At 42.1% G+C, this 20,235-nt stretch overlaps 1 protein-coding gene across 1 annotated transcript in view; it reads right to left on the bottom strand.

Annotated features, from left to right (window-relative positions):
* Cpsf160 (cleavage and polyadenylation specificity factor subunit 1) overlaps nt 1-20,235 on the bottom strand; it is a 265,363-nt gene that overhangs the window by 30,767 nt on the left and 214,361 nt on the right. The window contains exon 22 of the mRNA XM_080283825.1: nt 14,082-14,258. Within this exon, the coding sequence (XP_080139951.1) occupies nt 14,082-14,258 (177 nt within the window). The remainder of the gene's footprint in view (nt 1-14,081; nt 14,259-20,235) is intronic.

Below are 20,235 nucleotides of genomic sequence, written 5' to 3'. Positions count from 1 at the left end.
ACGTGGAAAGGAAGGTTATGTTTACCCCCAAGTTTGCAGAAATCGACCGATCCACGTTGATTTGGTATCGACAACAACGTGCTGCTGGTGTGATGGTACGTGGAAAGGAGCTGAAGACTCGCTGAGAAGTTCGCCAGGCTTCACGACGCCCTAGACTTCAAGGCATCTGAGGGTTGGCTCTTCGCGTTCAAGTTGCGACATGGCCTTACCAACCGTAAAGCACATGGCGAAGCATTGGACGCTAACGAGGATGGAGTTGACGAGTTTCAGCACAAGGTGAAAGGCTTGATCGACAGGGAGGGCCTAACGCTCGGTCAAGTCTACAACGCTGACGAAACTGGCCTATTCTATCGCTCGCTGCCAATGAACACTCTAGCCGAGGAGACGGAGAAGCGTGTACCTGGCCGCACGCTTTCCAAGGAACGGATATCTGCTTTGTGTTGTGCCAGTGCTAACGGCATGCACCGGCTTAAGCCCGCTGTTGTTGGCCGTGCAAAGCAGCCTCGGTGCCTTCGTGGGGTGATGGATGTCCTTCCTGTCGTCTGGTACCATTCTTTGAAGGCATGGTTCACAGCTGTGATCTTCAAAGACTGGTTCGTCAAGGAGGTCATCCATTACCAGACGAAGACACTGGGAATTCCGCGCGACCACGTAAAGGCCCTCCTTCTACTCGACAATGCACCTGCCCAGCTGCGTGACAAGGACTTGGTTGCTGAAAATGGCCGTATTAGGTGCATGTTTCTGCCACCTAATACGACTGCTCTCATCCAACCAATGGACCAAGGAGTGATCGTGGCAACAAAGCGCCTATACCGTCAGAAGTTCCTGGACGAGGTGATGGTTGTTCTCGAGGACGAGGACGAGCGCAGGGAGGGACGGGACACACGAGGCAAGCGGACTTTGGAAAACCTTCGCCACTACAACATAAAGTCTGCGCTGTACAACTGGGCTAGTGCATGGAAGGAAGTCCCTGTGAAGACTCTGGAAAATGGTTGGTCTCATCTGCTTCTCGGAACAGATGTGGAGTACGATTTTCTAGAGTTTTACGTGGATGACTTCCATGCACGGCTACGTATGCACGGCGACGATGTTGATGTGGACGATGTTCGTGAGTGGTTGGATGACGACGAGGGCGATCCTGGGTATCAGACGTTGTCTGATATCGAGATCGCGTCTTCAGTTGCAGGTGTCAGTTCTGAACTTGAAGATTCCGACGAAGAAGGCGACGATGATGCGGACTCCTCTCAGCAGGACACTACTTCAGCCATCCCCAAGCTGAGCGCACTCCGGGAACATCTAGAGAAATGGGAGAAATGGAGTTCCCCCGAGCTAAGCCCTGTATTGGACTATATAGCCCCGCTAGGGTTACAGGAGCGAGCTACCACTCCCGGCACGGCAGCCCGGGCGAGGCTCGAACTCGCAATCCCCCGATTACGAGTCCAGCGTGCTACCACTGTGCTACCGCGCCCCCCCAGAGCATCTAGAGTTCGTATTAGACTACCTGGAACACCCGGACTGCGACAGGGAGATGGGGCCCTTGGGACTCGTGGAGGAAGTGCGTGCTTTCAGGCAGCGCATCATCAATCGTCAGAATCGTCGGTCATTGCGTCAATCAACCATTGACAGTTTTTTCAGGCCCGTGACCCCCGCTGTGCCCAGCCCTGGCTCCACTCCGTTGCCTCCCCAAGACAGGCCCTCATGCTCCGAGCCACAGCCCAGCACATCAGCCACGGTGGAGTCACCGCTCGACGTGAGTTTGCGGCTGTCTTCAGAGTCGTCTGCAGTGGGTAAGCCATCACCACGACCCAGCAATGCACCCCTAAGTCACCTGCCAGTGATACTCTCGGACTCTGACAGTGAATAAACAGCAAGAACTTCTCCACTAGACCACACAGGAATTTAGAGTGTTGTGCAGTGAAAAAAACAGTGTGTTGTGTTAAGGATTTACAGTTGTGAGAGAAAAGACTCAATTGAAAAAAAATTTAATGTAAATAGACTTGTTTGTTTTGGCTTTGGAAAATTATAAGAATGGGAAAAGTTAAAGTGAAACACTTAGTAAGTTACAATGGAGCATTAGTTAGACAAGAGTGCACACTGTGAAGAGAACGGACTTCTGTGTGCGATTGACTAAGTTCAGTGCAAGACATCAGGAACAGTGTACTGCAAGTGCTTCAGGAAATCCTTCTTACTGTCAGAGTCCGAGAGGAGGCGGTTATTCTTCGAGGTGGCCATGGACTTGCTGTAAGTAGGCAGAATGTTTCATACTGTACGTTTTTCCATACTATACGTACCTCATTTCACTCTTTAATGTCCTTTATTGGTGTAAATAGGGTGTTAGGAGCTATGCATGTGCAGTAGGAAGGTGTTTTTCTGAGTTAGGCTAGGTTAGGGTCCATAAGTACCAGTCCAGGAGCCAGTCACCAGAATGTTTATTATTGTATGAACCTACTTCTAAACCCTCATTTTATGTTTCTTTTGCATTTATTTCAGTCATTTATGTGCCTTATTGGTGTGATTTGGGTCTTAAATAGGTGCTATGCATGTCCAGAGGGAGTTGTATAGGTGTTTCTCTGAGTTAGGGTCCATAAGTACAAGTCCATAAGCTGGGGCCCAATATCCGGACAGAACCAATATCCGGACCTACCTATGGCTCTATTACGTCGGATATTGGAGTGATTACTGTATATATATATACAGTAATCCCCGTACTTTCTGGACACCCACTTTCCGGACACCCCACTTACCGGACATTGCGGGCCTGGACCTTCGGAACCCCCCCCCCCACACCCCAAAAAAATCCCCCCAAAATCTGAATTTTTTCCCACCTGCACTTTGAAATTACCGCGCGGCACCAACCAGCTGTTACATCACGAACCCTTCACCCCTTCCTTCCTCCTCTCTCCCCCTGCCCCTGTCAGGGTTGCCATTTGGTATTTTTCATTACCAAATGTGCGCCAATTTGGTAATGAAAAATTCGTTTGGTAATGAATCAGAATAATGTATTACCAAATGGATTTTTCACATGTATGAGGATACACAGGATGGAGATGGTGGATTGTTTGCTCTCTCTGATTAATCTGCTAGCCAATAGCCAACATAGCGTGAAAATAATCAACATGCTGTTAATTCTAAGAAGAGTGATTACATGTATTTCCACTTATATATACAGTATAATTAGTGAAGAATGAATGCTAGCTTTACGAATTTGGTAATGAAGAGTTAAATTTGGTAATGAAAACTGAGGAGTTTCGTAATGTGGCAGATGCGATCTGGCAACTCTGTTTCCCTGTCATCAACAGTTACTGCTTAACTTTGATCGCGAGTGGATGCTCATCACAGCGCATGCCACACGTGCTCATTTTTGGCGAATAAACAATGAATAAACTGCAATACCTCGCAAGTAGACCACATGGGAATTTACAGTGTTGTGCAGTGTTAAGATATTAGAATTTAGAGTGCAAAGGATTAACTGTGGAGTGCAAACTGGCGTTTGAAACTGGCGTGTTGCAATTAACAATGTGCAGTGTTAAACAATTATCTCACAGTGCAAAGAATTACTGTAAATGCAGCACAACACTGGATTACTGTATGTGCTTCAAGAGCATTTTCACCACTGCCAAAGCCTTAAGAAGGTGGCCACAGAAGTGCTGTAAATACCCTGGCTGAGGTACAGTCACTTCTAATTCCTCATTCTTTGGTTCCGTTTCATTTATTTCATGCTTTATGTCCATTATTGGTGTGAATAGGGTCTTAAATAGGTTTAAATAAGTCCTATGCATGGCTGGTAAGGAGTTAAGTAGGTGGCTTTCAAAGTTAGGCTGGATTAGGGTAAAAAAGTACCAGTCCAGCAATCAGAGGCCCACTTTCCGGACAGGACCACTTTCCAGGCATGCCTTTGGCTCTATTACATCGGACAGTAGAGGGATTACTGAATGTATATGAATATATATATATATATACATATGGTGATTATTGTACCACATGCACCATGTGAGGACAGGAGTATGAGACACAAGGACAGGTTTTGGGATGAGCTGGATGAAGTAGCGGGAGAAAAGCCCAGGAACTTTATAGTGATCGTAATGGGTGATATGAATAGAAGAGTAGGCACTGGTCCTTAGGATAACATAATGGGTTGAAATGGAGTACCTGGAGAAAATGATAATTGGAAGCGACTGAAGGATGTGTCAGGAAAGGAGGTTGTGCATTTGTAACTCATATTTCAAATACAAAGATGAACATAAATACACATGGCATAGAGGGAATGGGGATTGTGTTGAAAGACACACCAGATTGATTACGTGCTCATAGAGAGGTTGGTGCTGGGAATGGTTGCTGATACGAGGGCTGTGTGAGGACGATGTGGAGGTCTGTCAGATCATATGATTGTGGTATATAAGATCAAGTTGAGAGGAGTGAGGTGGATCAGGAGAGTGAGAAGCAGTCAGGAAGAAAGACTGAAAGTTGAGAAGCTGAGGATCAAAGAAATGTCAGATGATATCAAGACCAAAGTAGAGGAGGAGCTGGAATCAGTGATTTGGAATTAAATGGATCTGGACAGCCTGTGGAATGCATATAGGGATTGCTTCGTTAGAAATGCTAAAGCGGTGTGTGATGTGGCAAGAGTAACAACAATAAAGAAAGGTACAGAATGGTGGGATGATGAGGTTAAGAAAGCAGCAGAGGAAAAGAGGAAGAAGTGACAAAAGTGGTTACAGGACAGGGTTCAGTTGAAATATGAAATGAATATATTGAGTGCAAGAAGCATGTAAAGGGACTAGTGAAGAAGAAAAAGAATGAGGTAAATGATGATCTAGGAAAAAAAATGAATGAAAACTACTCTGAAAATAGAAAGTTATTCAGGGAAGAAGTGCGGAAATGTAGAAGTGAAAACAGAAAAAAATGTGATGGTGTGAGGGATGTTGATTATTAACCCACAGGGATGAAGTAAGGACCAGAAGCAAAGAATATTTTGAATGAATGATGAATAGGAACAGAGAGAGCAGAGCCATTTTAAACATGACTGGTGTTGGAGGCGTGCAGCGAAGGAATGCAGTGCCAGGAGACGTGACACTTGCACAGGTGAAGAGTGCTGTGAAGCGGCTGAAAAATGGGAAAGCAGCTGGGGCTGATGAGGTGTATGAAGAGATGATTAAGTGTAGTGGAGAGAGTGGAATGAAGTGCTTGTTGGAGATCTGTATGAAGGCATGGATGAGTGATACTGTGCCAGCAGAGCAGAAAAAGGCTGTGATTGTACCCCTGTACAAAAATAAAGGTGAGCAAAGTGAGTGCAAGAATTATCATGGCATAAGTTTACTGAATGTGTAGGGAAGGCACATGGAAGAATTACTATGGAGAAAGTACGAGAGATATCAAAAGTCCTAGTAAGTGATGAACATGGTGGCTTTAGGAATGGTAGAGAGAAGGATTGTGGAAATTATTTGCAAATGTATGGTGTAGATGGTAAGCTGCTAGGTGCCATCAAGAGTTTTTATGATGGTAGTGAAGCATGTGTAAGGGTTAATGGGCATCTAAGTGGATGGTTCATGATCGGTGTGGGCATGCGACAAGGTTGTGTGATGTCCCCATGGTTGTTCAATATACATATATGGATGGGGTGATGAGAGATGTAAAAATATGAGTAATGAAGAGGGGGATGGCCTTTGTTAAATGGGAGGAGAAAGACAAATGTGGCATCCATCCAGGAACCAAGCCCCCACACTCTTCTCTACACTTTACTGTGGCGAGGCACTGTTTGCCACAAAGGAAAATCAGTTCACTGCACAGGATGGCCATGCAGGGATGAATACTTGCCTGCAGTTGATGGATCTTCTTGGCCAGAGAGACTGGGCTCACTCAACAACAACTGAAACACATACAAGCACAAGTGCCATGCTGTCATCACTGCCGACAACAAGCACAACACTTCTTACAAACAACAAGCTCATACTCATGGATCACTATGCAAATACAAGTCACACACACACACACACACACACACACACTCTCGAACAGCCGGAGAGAGCGGACGTCCCAGGCATCGCTCCTAACCTTGAGTAGTTTCAGGAATTTTGTCTGTCCTGTCTCCTAGGGTCTTTCTTTAAATTTAAAATAATGAAAGTTAGTACACTACCAAAAATGTAAAGATTTGTTGGCAATAGTATACATGAATGTTTGTGGCTTATTCGGTAACAGCTGTTTAGGTACTTTACATTAAACATGGCCGAAGATGTAAACAATGAGGGAATGGAATTTCAAGGATTTGATGCTAATACTAATGTCATGGACCTGGTGAAAACATTAATTATGAGGATTAGTGAACTCGAAAAAAAAGTAGAGAATCTAGTGATAAAGGAGGTGTCAGGAAATACGGAAACCACCATACAGAGTCTAATCCAGTCCAACGAAACAGCCAATGAAGAGATTAGGAATTTGAAGAGGGAAAATGATGAACTGAGGAGGAAACTTGAAGAGAGTACTAATAAAACGGAGAAGGTGAGTAATGTATTAGAAGAACATAAGGCAAAGTGGGCACACGTAGAAGAAGAACAGAAAGAAGTGGTCAGCTTAAGAGAGATCATCCAGGAAGAAAGGGAAATGAACAAGAAAGAAATGGAAGAAAATGTAGTGAAATACTGAAGAAAAAAGAGAAAATAGTGAGAGAAACTGTAGGAAGGAACAGATGTGTGGCAGTATTTGGAAACAGGGAAGAGGAAGAAAAGGTTAGGTTCGCAAGACTCGAGAGAGACACGAACATGGTGAGAGGAATATTAGGCAAGACTGACCCCGAAGGAGACAAGTGGGTAAAAGAAATTGAGGAAGTAAGGAGGATAGGGCCTTATAAGAAAGGGGAAACAAGACCAATGAGAGTCAAGTTTACAACAGAAAGTGTAATAAATGAGATACTTAAAGTGACCTGGAAATTAAGCAAAGAGGCGGGGATGGAAAATATTATAATAAGAAAAGATCTGAATGAAGAAGAAAGAGAAGTTTTAAAATCATTAAAGGAAGAAGTAAAGGAAAAAAATGATAAGAGGACAGAGGAAGAACGTAATACTTTTTTTTGGAGAGTACTGGATATGAAAGTAAGGAAATGGTATTTAAGGAAATAGAAGTGAAGGAAACTAGGGGGGATGGTTGTGAAAGATCAGAAGTTGAGGAAGTGGTACGGACAGAGAGTAGGAGAGAAGAGGGTATTAATAATGTCAAAAATAATTTGAAGGTGATATATACTAATGTTGATGGTTTCATATCAACAAGGATCGAAATTAATGATTTCTTGAGAGAACATGAACCTGAAGTCATGTGCTTTGTACAGACCAAATTAAGAGAAGATATTGATGTTCATTTGGGAGATGGTAAATACAAACTGTGGAGAAAAGACAGAAAAGAAAAAAAGGGAGGAGGAGTGATGATAGCAGTGAAGAACAACATAAATGTAGATACTGTGGAAATGGGAGAAAGCAGGGCTGAAGTGATATATATGAAATTAGAAACTGGAGAGAATGTTAAGAGACATATGGCGGTAGTGTATGTTCCCCCAAAGACGAGAGCATGGAAGGATGACGAATACCATGAGATGTTGTCAGATATGGCTAGCTACTTGCAAAAAATAATTGAGAAAAGCAATAATATAATTTTGGTGGGTGACTTTAATTGTAAAGAGGTGAACTGGGAGGAATGGTACTCGGGAGGCGGCGAGGATTCGTGGGGCACTATGTTATTAAATATAATAATGAATAATGTGATGACGCAGTGGGTCAAAGAAGAGACACGGTTTCGAGGTGAGGACACACCAGCAAGGTTAGATTTACTGTTCACCAAAGAACCCGATGTAATAGAATCATTGGAATATCTCTGTCCTTTGGGAAAAAGTGATCACGTGGTCATTGAGTTCCAGATGTTAATAGGAAACGTTGAGCCAAGAGACGAGCTTCATAGACAGGGAAGATACAACTTTGGCAAAGCAAATTTTACAGGATTGAGAAAATTTTTTGAAAATGTGGATTGGAGAAAATTCAGAGAAACAAGAGAGATACAGAGGAAGTGGGATATCTTTCTAGACCTCTATAATTTGGGAGTGGAAAAATTTGTACCAAGAGTAAGAGGGAATGAAAACAGGAAAAAGGAGTGGTTTAATAGAAGGTGTATGATAGCCAAAAAAGAGAGAGATAAGGCGTGGAACAATTGGAGAAAGAGAGGTAACGACAGAACAAAGGAAGAATATAAAAGAACAAGAAACGAATACACAAGAATACATAGGGAAGAAGAAAGGAATTTTGAAAAAGGTATAACTGACAAATGCAAGGATGAACCCAAACTGTTTTATAGATTTGTTAATGGCAAACTGAAACAAAAGGAAGGAATCACCAAGCTGAAAGTAGATGGAGAGGTCTTTAAGGATGCGGCAATGCAAGCAGAAATAATGAACAAACGTTTCCAGTCAGTTTTCACTAAAGAAAAGGAGCTTGTGGAAGGGGAGGGAGTGATTAGAAATGTTCTGGTGATGAAAGATATAAAAGTGGAGGTGCTGGAAGTGTATAAATTACTGGAAACTCAAGATGTAAGGAAAGCCCCAGGACCTGATGGAATTTCTAATTGGGTACTGAAGGAATGCAGAGAACAACTGGCGGATAAAATTCACAGCTTAATTGTATGCTCACTGGAAGAGGGGAAAGTGCCAAAAGAATGGAAGAGGGCAAATGTGGTACCAATTTACAAGGGAGGAAACAGGGAAGAACCCCTGAATTATAGACCAGTGTCTCTAACCAGCATGGTCGCAAAATTGTGTGAGAGAATCCTGAAAGACAGATGGATAAAATATCTGGAAGAGATGAATATTTTGGCTGAATGTCAGTTTGGATTCAGAAGTGGAAGGTCATGTGTTTCAAACTTGTTGAGCTTTTACTCAAGAGCGATTGATGTGGTACAGGAGAGAGATGGTTGGGTGGATTGTGTTTACTTAGACTTAGAGAAGGCATCTGACAAGGTACCTCATAAGAGACTAATGTGGAAACTAGAATATATAGGAGGACTAAAGGGGAAACTTCTGGAATGGATGAGAGACTTTTTGAGAGCCAGACAAATGAGGACAGTAATAAAGGAAAAGATGTCTGGATGGAGGGAAGTAACAAGTGGAGTCCCTCAAGGCTCAGTCTTGGCGCCAGTAATGTTCCTGATTTACGTAAATGATATGGTAGATGGAGTGAACAGTTATGCGAGTCTGTTTGCTGATGATGTAAAGATCTTGAGGAAGATAGAGGTTGAGGTGGATTGTAAAATACTGCAGGAGGATTTGGATAGGATACACAATTGGAGCTGGACGTGGGAAATGAAATTTAATGTAAAGAAATGTAAAATATTGGAAATGGGTAAAAGTACCAGGAGACCATCACTGAATTATTTTTTGGGTAATGAATTAATCACAAAAAGGAGAGAAGAGAAAGATTTGGGAGTGCTGGTCCAAGATAGTTTGTCACCAGAAAAGCACATTAACAAGATAGTTGGAGAGACTTATAAGCTCTTGACTAACATAAGAGTAGCATTTCATTATATGGATGAGGAAATGATGAAAAAATTGATAGTGGCCATGATCCGCCCCAGGTTAGAATATGCAGCGGTAGTGTGGTGCCCACACAAAAAGAAAGATATAAACAAGATTGCGAGAATACAAAGAACAGCAACCAAGATGGTCCCCAGTCTGACAGACCTGTCATACAGAGAGAGGCTGGAAAAACTGGATTTGCCTTCGTTAGAGGAAAGGAGAAAGAGGGGAGACATGATTGTGGTGTTCAGGACCATGGTGGGAGTAGATAAAATTGACAAAGAAGATCTGTTTGTATGGGATAAGAGAGCAACAAGAGGACATGGAATGAAATTGAAAAAGTCAAGCTGCTTGAAGGATATCAAGAAATATAGCTTTCCTTACAGAAGTATAGACTTATGGAATAGCCTGGACAAAGAGATCGTCCAGTCTAAAAACTTAAACGAGTTTAAAGTTAAATTCGACTTATTGAGAAACAGCGACGGAAACCCACGAGCACAGTACATTCTGTGTATATCACAATTAGGTATATTCTTAAATATTTGGAATGACTTAGACAAAGAGGTGGTGCATGAGAAAAACATTCATGTGTGTAAAGGTAGACTTGATAAATGTGGATATGGAGACAGGCCAACACGAGCATTGCTCAATTCCTGTATACTACAAATAGGTAAATAGGTAAATACACACACACACACACACACACACACACACACACACACACAAAGCCTCTTGGCACTGGCAGTCTTTTCCATGAGACCATAATGTAAACCCCTTCACTCCAAAACAGACACATAACATTATAAAAAAATCAAAGTACCTGTACTCTACATGCACAATGTTAGATGGCTCAGCAACCTACACCTAAAAGACTTAGGATCACACAGCATTCAGGTCCTCAAAAACATTAGCAGCTACCCATAAACACACTTTGTCATTCCCAACATCTGGAAACAAGGAACAATCATCAAAACACTTACACCAAGCATGAACCCAACGAAACCTTTGTACATACCCAAAACACTACTTAGCACACTTCATGTTCTCTTTGCTCCCTCACAACATGACTTCGGAGAATGACATTGCACAAATACCTTACTAACCAACCTCACATAACACACGCCTGACGGGAACACTCCGTGAGACCTACACATCAAACATTTCATGGGACAATAGACATTAGTAAAACCTTTGGTGCTACAGTATTTGCCGGTGTATAAGGCGACTCTTGAACCTCATAAAAAAATGTCCAAAGCTGGGAGGTCATCCTAAACACCAGGTATAAAATCCTAACCTCTACATCCTGCGGTTCTGGGATCCATAAGCTTGATAGGGAACATTGCCAAACACTCACCTTGACCCTTGTTTCCCTAAATATAGTACATATACAGTCAAAAACTGTTGAAATTACTAACATGATCAGACACAACTTGTTTTCTATATGAAGGCAAACTTTCATAAAAAATATCTCCATGGATACAGGCATGAGGACATAAGGAAGATGAGTAACCTGCTGAGCCCACACCATGAACACCATCATGAGTCTTGGCAGCGACTGGCTGGGTTGTTCACAAATTATCACCGAGCGCAGGGTTGCCAGGTATGAAGCAGGGCTCATTACCAACACTGATAAATAACAGTGACATTGCCATTATTCCTGGTAGATTAACTTCAGTCCTACAACCACTTGATGTCTGTCTGAATAAACCATTCAAGACCGCATCCGTGAGCAATGGAACGAGTGAATGATCAGTGGTAAAAAGCCAAATGCAAATGGTAGGAATATGCGTGCTTAATATCAAGGCACAGAATGATATTTCTGTGGAAACAGTCATCAACTCTTTCAAGAAATGTGGAATATCCAGTTCAGTGGATGGCACACAAGATTACATTTTGTGGGCGGAAGAGGAAGAGGAGGCCGATGCCGAAGCTACACCTTTGAATTCAGAGTTTGATCCTTACGACAAAGAACTGCAAACTTTAGCTCAGGATGAAGTTTATGAACTGATGGTGTCTGATGTGGATGATACTGATTTCGAAGGTTCTTAATCGCTGACAGTTGATGTGATGACTTTAATAAAATGTAACTTTCCTTTAACCTATTTTATAAAATTCACAGTACCAGTAACATGATTTTATGTTTTTAACAGCATGAGTTTATAGTCGAATATTAAATTATCACCCATTTTGACAACAGAGGTAGCACATGCAGCCTAGATAGCCTGTGAAACCCATAGAAGAAGCTAGTTTAAGGTAAAACCTAGCCAAAGGCTGTGTTGCTTAGCAATGTCTTAGTAGTATCACTTCACTGGTCAGTGGGAAGAGTGATAAAGGACTGGGGTTACTGGGGAAGCAAGCTGCCAGTGACTAAAGAGTTGGGACTCATCTTATGCACAGAGTATACCTCTAAACCCGCATTTGTATGGAAATACTGTATTGGGAGTACAGTAGAACCTCGGGCCTTGTACACAATCCGTTCTGGAAGGCTGTTCCAGGACCGAATTGGTCGAGGACCGAACTAATTTTCCCCATAAGAAATAACGTAAATCATTTTAATCCGTTCCAAGACCCCAGATGCTTACCTATTTAAGTTTCAGCACTGGTACCAGTGCTTTCCTTTACGAGGTGACTGTATATTTCTCTTGCCTTTTCACAAACTATATACTCACTAACACTGTCTCCTGCTAACTGTTACTGTCTCCTGCTAACTGTTTCTCATTGATGAAGATAAGCAATAATTTTTCCACTTCTTCAATTATTTTCCGCACTACTTTCCTCTTTTCACTGCCAGTAGCCGTACTGGATGAACTTGCTTTCTTTGGAGCCATTATTAGGGGCTAATACTGCACTGAATCAAGAAAAATGTGAAGCACAGCAGGACAACAACGTTGACGAACAACAAAGGTGGACGCGTGACTGTCGGTCGGCCAGCTTCCCTTCGTTTGGCTACGTTCAGGTTGGTCGAGGTCCGATATTTTGGTCAACCTCTGGAGCAAAAATTTCTTGAATTTTTTGGTCGAGGTCCGATCTGTTCGACATGTGAGACGTTCGAGGACCGAGGTTCCACTGTAGTCTTATACACAGATCGGCCTTATACACCAGCATATACGGTATTCACTGACACAAACTAATGACCAAAATATACAACACAAACTCAGAGACAAACAATAAATGCTGGCTTGGCAACTTACCTGGCAGACAAGCACATGTTACACTATAGGGCAAGTCTTCACATGAACATAACTTTCCCAACGGAGCTCACAGGAATCTGTTCTTTCACCTGCACGTTTTAACCTATATATCTATGCTATTGCCATACCTCAACCACCCACAAACCTGTCTCATGAGCAAATAACATTACCAAAACACCCACACATCACATCACAGACAACCTGTGCACTACAACTAGACAATCTCAACACACTTTCAGAACTGGCCAAGAACAGGCTAATGATGACTCCAGCCACATCCACCATCATGCTCATCACCTGTGCCTCACATTCTCCACTAAGATCCTTGGCATCATTTCTGACACTGGACCACACACACATCACGTGGCATCAAACCACCAAATTCAATGCTCTCAAGGCACTGACATGGACAGATACAAGGTGACACAAAGAAGCTCAATATTCTCCCATTCTACAAATAGTACTGTATATCTGATCAGCGTTTTCCTATGCATCCCTAGCCAATCTAACATTCTTTACATCTTACATATCATACAGAAAACACTCTACACATCATGAATGGCTACATCAAAGTCCTCAGTGTCAGAGAAAATTTTTTCTTATCATGAGGGGCACATACCTCTATGTGACAGGTGCTAACATATAACACTCATCATTATATGACAGAACCATAAAGCACACCCAAGTGCATAAAATAATTACCACACAAACATAACTGGAACCCCTTCACCAACATCCCACCTCAAGACTCTCCACCATTAGCAATGAAGAAACAATACATACTCAGTTAACACATGGGAGAATACAATACCTCTATCACAGCACTATATTATAAGCCCTCCTCCAAACATCCATCCATCAAAGACATCCTTAAATAGAGGTGACTGAGTTTACATAGCTAGGTTTAGATTGGGATATCACCCAAGTCTCCTTAGTTAACAACATAAATTTAGACTGACAAAAATTACAGATGACATATGCTCTGCTTGTAGAACAGGCCCACACAACATATAACACATATTCTGGCACACGTGCCATAGTAGGATGCAGAAACATCAACAGCCTAGTGAGCTTATGGGATAACACTATAGGGGTAGCTGCTTACCTGAGCCGATGAATATGCTTGGTCAAGACAGACCATGTTATGCAACAACACCATCTTATGCTTGTTCTTTCCTGATATTTCTATTTTTCTGGGGAAACTTTTCAAGATGGAGAGGTAAGATATTCTCTTGTTTACCTTCTTCCCTACTGTAAATGTCTAGTGACAGCCTATCATTATTAAAAATACATCACAGTATTGAGGGGGTTGGTGAAGCTTTTACACAATTATTACTGTTCATTACCCTTGAAACCAGTGAGAGGGTTCTGTTTTCCTCTTGAAAGCGAAGGAGGAAGACTGATTTGCAGATGTCAGCTGCCAGGATGAGACTCTTGATGCACGTCAGCTGATGTACATAGACCTGTGTATCTATAAATGCCATACCCACTAAGTCTGTGTTCTTCAGCTGCCATATGTACACCTGCCAATAAGTATGTATGAATTATTAATCAAAATCAACCCACTGGTCACTTATAAATACAAGTTCATGAAAGTGAAACTAATGTAACTGGATAATAACAGTGAAAACATAAAATTGGACGAAATTTAAACAACAGTCATAATTATTTCATGAAACAATATGTTGTCTGCCAAGAATAAGACTACTCCTGACCATAAATATCAACTGGTGCATAATTACATTACCATTACATTAAGCTGGTGATTTGTGTTGCTGGACTAACTCACACAGCCAATGTAAGATGCTGGTTTTTCATAATGGAAGTGATCAACCCAATGTCAATGAAAACAAAGAGATGCTTACATGCTTCACCAGAATTATGAGAAGAACACACTCATCTTAAATGTTAGGACAAACTGACTAGCCCCGGGCAACTATGCTCCTCATGCAGCAACGTAAGATTGGATGATGGATGGGTGGATGGACAAATATCATTCAGCAGGAAGACATAAGTTATGCTTGCTGAACTGTTCCTATAGCATATAAAAGACTGGCAGTCAAGTACTACAGACTGCAGCAATGTATACTGTATATAGGCACACTAGGCTTACTATGAAATAGTGCTGGTACTGATACGATATGCCGAACTGATATACTGCTGATACTGTATTTGCATTTCTTCCAAACTCAAACCAATGCCGATATTTACTGTCGATATCGGGATATTGGCTATGGATGGAAGAAACATTAACACAACTTTTACTTAAGATTTCATTCACTGTTTTGCCCGATTCTGTGTGAAAGAATGTTGTTACCTTTACACTGTCTTGCAGATTCCTAGTCTTACTCAGAACCATTAAAGGTTCATAATAATTAGTGGGTGACTGGAAAAAGGGAAGGAGGGGGGGGAGACGAGAGAGAGAGAGAGAGAGAGAGAACAAAACAAAACAAAAGAATTGAAGGCTGAAGGCAGTGAGCTGAGAGTGAGGTATACTGTGTACTGGTGACATGTAAGTGTGGTGGCTTTATGGGTTTATGTACATACATAGTGTACACACACTGTCGAAATAAGAGCAAAATCCCTGCACCCTTTAGTTATTATATGTTTTATTTAGTCATATTTAGTCACTCTTTTCACTCTGGTCTAATGAAAGAACTGATGTACTGCATATAGTAAGAAAAAGAAGTGTGTGGTAATCATAGGGGCAATTGTTTTCGTAGTGTAATAGGAAAATTATAGGGTAAGATACTTATTGACAGGGAAATAACAGAGGCTTTAGTTGGAGAAGAACAGGGAGGTTTTATGAAGGGAAGAGGTTGTGTAGATCAGATATTCATTCTTAGATCTTTAGTGGAAAGGTTTCTAGAGAAGGAAAAGAAGTTGTATGCGGCCTTCATGAATTTGGAGAAAGCATATGATACGGTGGATAGACAAGGATAGTGGAAAGTATTAAGAATATATGGAGTAGATGGGAAGTTGTTGAAAGCTGTGAAGAGTGTGTATGGAGTGCTAAGGCTGCAGTCCATGTGGATAGTGAACTGCGTGAATTTTTCTATTTGAAGGTTGGACTGAAGCAACGATGTGTCATATCTCCGTTGTTGTTCAATCTGATTATGGATGGGGTTATTAGATATACAAGGTAAGGCAATGGATATTGGACTGACCCTAGTGAGAGACAACAGTGTTTGGAAACTCCCTGTACTGTTGTCTGCAGATGATACTGTGTTGTTAAGATAGGACAAAGGGGAGCTGCAAGGCTTGGTGGATGAGTTTGGGAGAGTGTGAAAGAAATGGAATCTACAGGCAAATGTTGGGAAGAGTAAAGTTATGGTCTTTGAGACAAGTGAAGTAAGTGAATGTACAGTGAAGTTGGATGAGGAGGAAATGGAAAATGTGAGTGCATTTATGTACCTGGGTAGTGTGATGAGTAAGGATGGAAGTTCAGAGGGTGAAGTGCTTGAATGGGTACAACAAGGAAGAAAGGTTGCTGGTTCCTTGAAAGGAATGATAAGAAACAGGGAAGTGAGCATGGAAGTGAAAAAATTACATGACAGTATTGTGATACCAACTCTGTCATGTGGAAGTGAAGCTTGGACCTTATTGGAGGACAGAAGTCAAGAGTGTGTGCAGTGGAAATGAGTTATATGAGAGAAGCATGTGGAGTCACATGGAGAGACAGACTGACAAATAAGGAAGTGAAGGAGCATTGTGGTGTGGATGTGGATGTGATAGGATGTGTTAGGAGAAACACACTGAGGAGGTTTGCCCATGTGGAGAGGATGGGGAATGAGAGACTGACGAGGAGAGTATGTGAGTGAGGTGGAGGGGGGGAGAGGGAGGTGGAGGCCAAGGATGAGATGGAGGGATGGGGTGGAGATGTTTATGAGAATGAGGGGATGTGAGCTGGGAGCAGGGCAATGAAATGGCAGGGGACAGGGCGACATCGAGATGATCTGTTTGTAGCCACCCCTTACGGGATTAGGCATCTGACAATAAATAGACAGACAGAATAAGAAGGCAGTAGACGGGGGAAATAAGAGGACAGTAACTCTGAGATGAGGGGATGAAACACATTTGGAAGCTCAGCTTATACAGGGAAACAATTCTTTCATTGACGGAAAAACATTACACACAGATCTTGCCTAGGCTTCTTCATAACTATGCTATACGTACAAGGTTTGTAATTTGGTACTCGTGTGTGGCGTAAATAAACAAATAAATACTGTAAAACCTCAAAATAATGGACTTCAACAGATCGGAATTCGCTTTTATTAGAATTGAGGAGCTAGCAGACGAAATTCTCATATATCGGAAAAAGTCTGATAAAGCCAAATGCAGTCAGGACTGCCTGACCGCTTAAGCTATGTTCACCACAACAAGGTAAATTGAAGACTTGATTATCAGTATACAGTACAGTATTTTCATATCATTCATCATCCAATCCTACGTTGCCCCATGAGGAGTGTAGGAGCCCAGGGCTAGGCAAGCTGGTTATTATATAATATTACAATACCACATCCTCTCTTCCTATTTTTTCCATCTTTCCTATCACTTCTTATTGCTTTTCTTTTCCTTACAGGTGGCTTTACATCAAGTGACAAGCCAAATGGTTTCATGTAAGCCAAGAAACCATTTACAATGCTGGGTGGTAACCATATAACCAAACCATACGTGCTCCCTACGTGTCAACAAGTGGGTTGGTGGAGGGTTAGTGCCCCTCCCCGTAAAACAAATAACTCAAAGTCAAATGACCACCCCTTATGGGATTATGGCGTCTGGCAATAGATAGACAGATGATTACTGTAGTGAATGTGTAATACAGTACAGTACTACATTGGTAGTGAAAACAGTTTACAAACTGTTAGCGAGATCCGGACTAATGTCTAATGTATAGTAAATCCTCGTATTTGGACGCATTTTACTTCAACACCTCGTTTTTCAGGCAAGAAAAACTTTTCCGAGTTCTCTCACAATTCGAGAATTTCCCCACAATTCGATGCTCCCAGCCGGCAGCTGACACTCAGCAGACGATGCATACTGATGCTCAGTCTAGGCACTGGCCATTTTTCTATGGAACAGTTTTCCATGATCTTTATACAGCAGGTCCAGTGGGACAGTAGACACACGTCGTAACGTACGATCTTCAGCCATATCGTGAATACACAGCAGGTCCAGCTGGGCAGTAGACACACGTGAGTTTGTTATTGTTTGCGATCGTAATGCATGATCTTCAGCCGTGTTGTGCTAGTATTTCTTAAAAAAGAATCGTTACATGTTTCTCGTAACACTATTTATTTTTGTTTTGATGGACAAATACCTGAACAGGAAGTAAAATAAAGCTTATCGATATTTAAGCACAAAAAGAATAATAACCGTCCCAATACAGAGAAGGTAGACTCAGCCCAACAATTTTTTTTATTCAGTTTTACTATATTACAGTCTCTCTTCCTTGTAGCAGTGAGTAAAATAATGTTATACTTTCTCCTTCCTTTTAGTGACAAAGAGGGCACATAAAATGACCGGGGTTTAGTTGACCTAGTCTGACGTTGAATATTAAATAATCTGGTAAAAAGTGAACTAAGTGAATTTTTCTATTTGATGGTTGGGTTGAAACAGGGATGTGTCATGTCTCCATGGTTGTTCAATCTGTACATGGATGGGGTAATAAAAGAGGTACAAGGTAGGGTTGTGGATGTTGGAGTGGCCCTGGTGAGAGAGAATAGTGTTTGGAAACTCCCTGTACTGTTGTTTGCAGATGATACTGAGTTGTTGAGTGAGGTCGAAGGGGAGCTGCAAGGCTTGGTGGATGAGTTTGGGAGAGTGTGTAAGAAACGGAATCTAAAGGTGAATGTAGGGAAGAGTAAAGTGATGGTCTTTGAGAGAGGCGAAGTCAGTGAATGTACAGCGAGGTTGGATGGTGAGGAATTGGAAAATGTGAGTACGTTAAAGTACTTGGGTAGTGCGATGAATAAGGATGGAGGTTTGGAGGGTGAACTGCTTGAAAGGGTACAGCAGGGAAGAAAGGTTGCTGGTTCTTTGAAAGAAGTGATAAGAAACAGGGAAGTGAGCATGGAAGTGAAAAAGTTACTACATGACAGTATTGTGATACCAACTGTAAGGTATGGAAGTGAAGCTTGGACGTTATTGGAAGGGCACAAGTCAAGAGTGAGAGCAGAGGAAATGAGTTACTTAATAGGAGCCTGTGGAGTCACATGGAGACACAGGCTGACGAATGAGGATATAAAGGAGCGTTGTGGTGTGGATGTGGATGTGATAGGAAGCGTTATGAGGAACACACTGAGGTGGTTTGGCCATGTGGGGAGGATGGAGGGTGAAAGACTGACACAGAGAGTGTATGTGAGTGAGGTGGAGGGGGGAAGAGGGAGGGGGAGGCCAAGGATGAGATGGAGGGATGGGGTGGAGAGGTATATGAGAGAGGGGGGTGTGAGTTGAGAGCAGGGCAGTGAAATGGCGAGGGACAGGGTGACGTGAAGGCGATTTGTTTGTGGCCACCCCAAACTGGATTGAGGCATCTGGCAATAGATAGATAAATAGATAGTAAAAAGTGGCAGTTTTTTCTTGGTCAGCGACATCAGGAACTAGCCCATCCACTCAAGCTTCGCTTTATTTCTGGTAAGGATTTTTGGTGTTGCAGCTCTTTATAACAGTTTTAATGTCTTTTCAGGCACATGTTTATTGTGCTATGCTGTTTTAACAGTAGCAAACACTCTTCATTTAATTTTGGGTAAGGCCTGTTTGGTGGTATAGTACTTTCTGATAGGGCTGGTATGTGTCCTACCGGAACGCTCCTCTATTTTTCCCATTGATTCTTAACTTCACACCTTGCTGTTTCACGGTTCGCGAGGTTTTGGCAGAACATCCAAGCAGCGGAAAACGAGGATTTACTGTATTGGAAAAAGTCCAGTTTAGCAGGGGGAAGTCCGGATGTCGCTTTTATTGGAATATCACTTTTTTCGGAATGGCTTGGGCCCCAATTCGTCCGTTATAGTGAGGTTTTACTGTTCATGTGTGTGTGTGTGTGTGTGTGTGTGTGTGTGTGTATATATATATATATATATACACACACACACACACACACACAATAATCCCTCCAAGATCTGACATAACAGAGTCCAAGCAAGGTCTGGGACTTAGTCTTGTCTGGGACTTGGGAAAAATGCCCCTGGACAGGTACTTATAGACTCCAACCCAACCTAACTTTGAAAGTCATCAAAATACCTTCCTACCGGACATGCACAGCACCCATTTAAGACCCCATTCACACAAATAAGAGACAGAAACCATAAAATAAATGAAAAGGAACCAGAGAAAGAGAAATTAGAAGTGCGTAAGGAAAATATTCAGCAGTGTACAGGGTACTTACGACATGTCCGTGGCTGCTGCAAAGATGAACCCACCTCCTCTATGGCTCTGACAGTGGTGAAGGTGCACTTGAAGCACGAACAGTAAGCCAGTGTTGCGCTGCACTTAATCCTT

This window comes from Coenobita brevimanus, chromosome 98 (assembly GCF_032717465.1).
Source record: "Coenobita brevimanus isolate Jiangsu-jjx chromosome 98, ASM3271746v2, whole genome shotgun sequence".
NCBI classification, from domain to species: Eukaryota; Metazoa; Arthropoda; class Malacostraca; order Decapoda; family Coenobitidae; genus Coenobita; species Coenobita brevimanus.
The sequence above is the reverse complement of the archived record's forward strand: the minus strand, read 5'-3'. Positions and strand labels throughout refer to the sequence as shown.